This window comes from Pezoporus occidentalis, unplaced genomic scaffold (genome assembly GCF_034315485.1).
Source record: "Pezoporus occidentalis ecotype Australia unplaced genomic scaffold, CSIRO_AGI_Poc_V1 ctg183, whole genome shotgun sequence".
In the NCBI taxonomy this organism is placed as follows: Eukaryota; Metazoa; Chordata; class Aves; order Psittaciformes; family Psittacidae; genus Pezoporus; species Pezoporus occidentalis.
Window position 1 is genome coordinate 2,357,876 of NW_026913673.1, and position 6,278 is coordinate 2,364,153.

General features: G+C 58.5%; 1 protein-coding gene and 1 long non-coding RNA gene across 2 annotated transcripts; one reads left to right on the forward strand and one right to left on the reverse strand.

The window, feature by feature from the left end:
- Positions 1-371: 371 nt before the first annotated feature.
- Positions 372-1,254, reverse strand: LOC134162204 (uncharacterized). The gene is made up of 3 exons (XR_009964248.1): positions 712-1,254; positions 517-572; positions 372-425 (listed from the first exon to the last, which is right to left on the reverse strand). It is a non-coding gene; the product is annotated as an uncharacterized LOC134162204 (long non-coding RNA).
- On the forward strand, positions 382-5,996 carry LOC134162203 (apoptosis-inducing factor 3-like). The gene is made up of 18 exons (XM_062615802.1): positions 382-444; positions 536-645; positions 723-832; positions 1,359-1,403; positions 1,485-1,566; positions 1,651-1,763; positions 2,117-2,203; positions 2,443-2,534; positions 2,742-2,872; positions 3,408-3,523; positions 3,811-3,882; positions 4,204-4,267; positions 4,567-4,643; positions 4,725-4,842; positions 4,955-5,053; positions 5,298-5,373; positions 5,719-5,823; positions 5,934-5,996. Exons 2-18 carry the CDS (start codon positions 549-551, stop codon positions 5,974-5,976), a joined length of 1,527 nt encoding a protein of 508 aa, XP_062471786.1. The 5' UTR covers positions 382-444; positions 536-548; the 3' UTR covers positions 5,977-5,996.
- Positions 5,997-6,278: the final 282 nt, after the last annotated feature.

Sequence of the window (6,278 nt, forward strand, 5' to 3'; positions counted from 1 at the left end):
CTTCAAACCCCAATTTGGTTTATAGCAGCAGCACCTCCCCATAGATGTCTGTGTTTATGTACAACAGTCATTAATCACTTCTGCTCACTCGCTGCAGTGGAGTTCAATGGGACACGGGGCTGAAAACAAGAAACTGGAGGAGAGCAAGGCTTTAGGTTTGCCCACAAAGAGGGTTCTCCACCAGCTTAAGGGGTTTTCCTGCTGTACCAGGAGGCTGGGACCCCTTGAGCACACCACTGACCTGCTCGCATCTGGGGCAGCGGTGGCCCTGCATTGTGGGCTGGGAGCGTGCGGTGATGGGGGAAGCATCATCCACCGAGAGGCAACAGCATCCGTGACAGCCAACCCTTCCCTCTGCTTCCCCCCCCTGCCAGGCAGCAGCAGGGATGGCAACGACACCGTCACCACCGAGGTCTGCAAGGAGGCTGATGTTGGCGATGGAGAGTGAGTACCTCCGCGAGCGGACCCCAGGCTGTGGGTCCAGGGCTGGAAGGGGCCAAGCTCTTCGGCTCCCACCTCTCCTGTGCTCCCGCAGGCTCTGGGAGGTGATGGTGGCCGGGTACCCGGTGCTGCTGGTGAGGAACAAGAAGGAGTTCAGTGCCCTCAGCAGCAAGTGCCCCCACTATGGTGCCCCGCTCAGCAAAGGTAGAGCTCTGGCTCTCACAAAGGGAAGAGGCCGTGGTAGGGAGCCGGGCACGGAGCTCTCCCCACCTCTATTGCAGGGGTCTTCAGAGGGGAGAGGCTGCGCTGCCCTTGGCATGGGGCCTGCTTCAACATCAGAACTGGAGACATTGAGGAGTACCCGTCCCTGGACTGTCTGCACCGCTTCAAGGTGAATTCTTGCCTCTTCCTCCTCCCGTAGCATCAACCAGGTTGGAAAAGACCTCTGTGAGCGTCGAGTCCAACCTTTAAGGCAGGACTGGCAGCTCCACCACTAACCCATGTCACTGATGTCCTCCGTACTGTTGGCTCTCACAAGCTCCATGTCCCTCACGCCAGCTGAAAGCCCTGGCCACAGCGATGTGGTCCAGGTCGCACAGAGCTACGATGCATGGGATGGCTTCTTGGGATCATGTAAGTCCCGGTCCTAGAGCTTCTTTCAAGCCAAGGTGATGCCGCGCATCCCGGTATCCCTCACAGCTCTTCGGCAAAGAGAGGAGGAATTCCACCTCTTCCTGAGGGCTTTTGGAAGGAGGAGGGAAGCTCATGAGCTCCTCGGCATCATTTGACTCCCATGATCCCAACAAGTCACTCTGGGTGTATCAGAGCTCTCCGTTGCACCAGAACCTGCCAGGGAAGCTCCTACCACATCCTCATGACCGCATGCACTGAAACGTGCTCTCCTTTCCCCGCTTCAGGTGACGGTGGAAGATGGAAAGGTGTTTGTCACAGCAAAAAAGAAGGTACGGGCCTTACCTGCAGGCACCAAGCCCAGGCAGCACCTTGGGGTAGGGGCGATTCCAGCACTCCCTGTTTGCTTCCAGGACCTTGCAAGCAGCCTGAGGGTGAAGGACACGAGCAAGCGATGCCCCCTGAGCCGGGCCACGGTGCTGCTGCTGGGGGGAGGTCAGTGGAGCGGTCCCCACGTGCGCTGTGAGCTGCCGCTCTCCTCATCCCCATCACGGTGTAAGCGGTGAGCATCCCTTGCAGGCGTTGCGGCTCTGGTGTGTGCCGAGACCCTGCGCCAGGAGGGCTTCACCGGCAGGATCATCATGGCCACCAAAGAGAAACACGTCCCATACGACAAGTCCAAACTGACCAAGGTTTGTGCGTGAAGGGCATGAGGGTACCGCATCAGAACTAAGGACACCGGGCTGAGTGATGAAGGGAGCCCTTCTGGCAATGGGGCGCTGGGGCACCCCCAAGCTAAAGGGGTACCATTTCCATCTCCCCCCCCCCCCCCGGGATCAGAATCCCCCATCAGCTGATGGCTTTACCCCCTTTTCACTGAGCTCTCCCCACTAGAGCTTGTGTTCACGGATGAGGGGGGACAAGAGGCGGATGGGGCAGTGTGAGGAGCTGTGATTTCCTCCTGCAAAGCGCACCTCCTGTGCGAGCTCACTCCCCAGTAAACCCTGCAAGCGTTTTGCTGCCTCTACTTCTGCTTTGTCTCCAGGAAATGAACTTGAAAGCCGAGGACATCTACATGAGGACACCCGAATTCCTCCACGCGCACGGCGTAGAGCTCTGGACAGAGAAAGAGGTACACGGGCAGCTGAGCTCAGACCTCAATGGGTGGTTGTGTTCCTGCCACGGGGAGCCTGGCTTTGGTGCTGTCATAGCGCTCCCAAAGCCCAAGACCTGGAGGAAGCGAGGGAGAGGACCCCAGCATCCCTCCTCTCACCCAAGTGTCCAGAGACAGGGCACACAGGATGGATTGATGCAGTGGGACATCACTGGACCAGAGTTAGCCGGGAGGTCTTTGCCTCCTTTCCCCCACAGGCAGTGTCGGTGGATTTCCAGAAGCAGAAGGTGCACTTCGTGGATGGGTCCTCCCACCAGTACAACCAGCTGCTCATCGCTACAGGCTGCCAGTGAGTGCACGCAGCAGTTACCATTGTAGGCAGGACAAAATGGGTCAGCCCTGGGGTGTGAATTGCTCCGAGAGGATGCGTAGGGAAGAGGCGGTAGGCGATGCAAGGACATGCAAGGATGACGCAGCCAAGAGGTTGCACAGGTCTGTGCTCTCCCCTCGCTGCTCCGTTTCCCGGGATGGGATGTACCCGGATCCTCTCTTCCAGCTCCAGCCTCCTCCAAGTCCCAGGAGCAGACCTGCAGAACGTGTGCGTGCTCCAAACCCCAGAGGATGCCAGCAAGATCTTAGAGCTGGCAACCGGGAAGAACCTGGTCATCGTTGGAGCTTCATTCATAGGTACCAGGCTGGAGAGGGCATCAAATCATCAGTGATGCCCTGAACCCCACTTGCGTTGCATGAGGGCATCAACTGGAAGCCTTTGGGGCAGGGATGCTCATTCGCTGCCTGGCTGGGCTCCTCGCAGAGCCCTATGGCTGGTGGGGGTATGCGTTGCACAGCACACACTGATGCTTTCCTCCGATAGCCAGAAGCTTTGAGAGCTGGGAACAGCTCCTGCTCATGGACAGAGGGAAATGTGCCTTAGGGAAAGGTCCCTGTGCTCCAGAGGAGCCGATTCACAAGCAGAAGGAAAACCAAGAGATGGGCACTGTCTTGCACACAACCAAGAGCTGTTCTTTGCGCTGCCACCCAGGTCCATAGCACATGAGAACACAGAGCAGGGGAAGAGCTCAATGCCTCAGCCCAGAAACACACAGAGGAGCAGTTAAGCACTGGCAAAGCATCAGATGCGTTCTCCTCACCTGGAAGGAGGGAAGGCTTCCAAGGAGCAGGTCTGTGCTTGCTCACGTCGGGCATTGCCTTTGCCTTGCAGGGATGGAGGCAGCCGCCTTCCTGTCGGACAAGGCTGCTGCCATCGCAGTGGTGGAGAAACAGGAGTTCCCTTTCCAGAGGGTGCTGGGTCCTCGGGTCGGAGGCGTCACCATGAAGGTGAGGGAAAGCTGGTGCCCATTCCTAGGATGGGGAACCCACGTTACCCGAGCAGCCCCGGTGCTGCTCACACCAAAGGAGCAATGCACACAGGCTGGGCCCAGCCTCCCTCACACGCATCACATCCCTCTTCATCCTCAAGCCCTTCTTCATCCCAGAGCCAACAGAGCAAAGCCAAGCTTCCAGGCACCGTGCAGAGCCAGGGACACGCATTAAACCTCTCCGAGCCGTACTTACAGCATTCCAGCCTGGAATTCCCTAGTGAACGCTCGCCCCATCCTTTTCAGATGCTGCAAACCAAAGGGGTGAAGTTCTACATGAAAGCGGAGCTCCGCGAGCTGCACGGGGAGGATGGAAAGGTCAATGCTGCCCCTGCCATCCCGGAACCGCTGCTTTTAGGTGGAAAAACCCCAAACTGAGGATGAACTCGGTGCCTGCACCTGGGTTTCCCCTCCCACATCAACACCTTCACGTTTCTCTCCACCGAGAGCAATTCCGGGCTCAGAGAGCAGTGGTTTGTGCTTGTGGCAATGGTGTTGGGTGTTCTCTTAGCACACATCGGGTGGACAAGGTGAAGCTGGGCGAGAACAAGAGGCAGCAGAGAACGAGGCAGCGGGGAGGCTGGGAGAATTAGGACAGAGCTTTTAACCCTTTGGTAATGGCTCCTGCTCCCTCCCTAGGTCGCAGAGGCTGTTCTTGCCTCCGGAGAGAAGCTACCTGCGGACGTGGTAGTGGTGGGAATAGGTGAGAGACCCCAGGTGGGAGAGGGAGGCAGCTTTGGGAATGGGGTGGGGGGGTAACAGGCGGTGAGCCCAGCTCGTTGCCTGCGGTCTCTTTCCCCCTGTTATCATCCAGCCCTTCCTCTTGGTCCCAAACACACGGGGAAAGGCAGCAGCAGCCCATGAGCAAACAGCGGCAGGAAGGACAGCAGCGGCTCTGGATGCTCGCTGAGCTCCATAGGGCACTGCTCTGCTCCAAGCACGTGCTGAGGCCAAGGTTCCTCCCTGCCTTTGCTGCTCTCATCCTTGCTCCTCTCCCTGCAGGGACATTCCCCAATTCAGCATTCCTGAAGGGCACCTCCATTGCCAGAGACGCCAGCGGTGCCATCCTGGTGGATCTGGTGAGTGCCAGCTGTGTATTCCCGGTCCACACCTCCTCCCTCCCCTCTCACCACCGCACCGACTGCTTTCTGCCCCTTTAGCACATGCAGACCAACATCCCGAACGTCTTTGCTGCCGGGGATGTGGTCTCCTTCCCCGTAGCACTGCTCAATGGGGAGCGGTGCAGCATCCATCACCAACAAGTGGCTGAGGCACACGGTAAGGCAGAGCACCCACCTCACCCCCCCAGCTCCCATCCCTAGGGATGGGCACGGGGCAGAAGGAACAGCAGGATAACAAGAGGCAGGGGATGTCTGCTGATTCATCACAGGTCACACTGCTGCCCTAAACATGCTGAAGAAAGAGAAGCAGCTGCACACCATTCCCTTCTTCTGGACCACGATGCTCGGGAAGAGCATCCGCTACGCAGGTAGGGGGTAGAGAGATGAGAACAGCAAAGCTGCTCCCCAGCCCATCTGCTCATCCAGGAGCTGGGGCTCAGAGACACTCGGAGCTCCCTTCAAGCAGCCCTTTGCAGTCCCTGCTTCCAAGGCAAGGAGAGGCCCTGGGTCAGTTCTGCTTGTGCAGGGTCTTCATGCCTGCTCCCCAGCCCAGACCCCACTCACTGTCCCCTCTGGCCCTGTGATGCCAGGCTGCGATGCTCTCCCTTGCAGGCTGCGGGAGGGAATACACGGACACTGTTGTGAAGGGCAGCCTGGAGCACCAGAAGTTCCTCATCTTCTACATCAGGTGAGTGAACCCATGGCCAGTCTGTGCCTTAGGCCCCTTCCTCACAGCAGGGGCTCCGCATCACCTCCAATGCCCACACACCGCAGCCACTAAAGCGGCAGCGAGATGGTGTGAGAGCAAACCAAGGCAGGGAAGGAGAAGAGGATGAGTTCAATGGAGGCACCAGCCGGGCAGGGAGCCTGGCACACACCTCTCCCTCTGCTCCCAGCAGCACCAGGCTGTGTGCCGTGAGTCCCCCTGCAGCAGCATCACCCTGCCCGGAGCCTCCAAAGCACGGGGTGCCACTGGGATGCTGCTGGGCTACGAGCACCGGAGACATCCACGTCCTTCTGCTCTCTCTTTCAGGGACGGTGCCGTGACTGCAGCAGCCAGCCTGGGCTGTGACCCCATGGTGGCTCTGCTCGCGGAGGCTTTGTACGCAGGGAAGCAAATCTCTAAAGAGGAAGCAGAGTAAGGGAGAGCCTGGGCGAGCTGCAGGCATCCCCCTGCCTGCAGAGCCCACTGGGAGACACGGGGCCAAAATGAGTTACTGCAACCCTCAATGCACCTCTCCTTTGCAGGGCCTGCGACATCAATAGCATACCCCAACTGGCAGAAACCTAAGCTCAGTCCATGCCTTGCTGTGAAGGGCATGGAGTCAACCAAGTGTTAACAGCTCCACACGCCCCTGTCCTGGCACAAGAGGAATAAAGCCATAGAGCAATAGAGCCATAGAGCCAATAGCAATAAAGCCATAGAGGAACAGAGCAAAGCTGGACCCAGCCCTCGGCTGCTCACTTGTGTGCTGGGGCAAAGCAAAGCAGTGCCTGATGCTCCCTTCTGGGCTGGGTTAAGAGGAGGATGCCCACATCCTGGTGCTCAGCTGAGGGTGTGAGCAGACGGAAGCAGCCATGCATTCCCATACC

Coding starts and splice junctions, on each gene's coding strand:
- LOC134162203 (XM_062615802.1), top strand. CDS start 549: ATGGTGGCCGGGTACCCGGTGCTGCTGGTGAGGAACAAGAAGGAGTTC. Junction 646..722: donor TGGTGCCCCGCTCAGCAAAG/GTAGAGCTCTGG, acceptor CCTCTATTGCAG/GGGTCTTCAGAGGGGAGAGG. Junction 5,824..5,933: donor ATCTCTAAAGAGGAAGCAGA/GTAAGGGAGAGC, acceptor TCTCCTTTGCAG/GGCCTGCGACATCAATAGCA.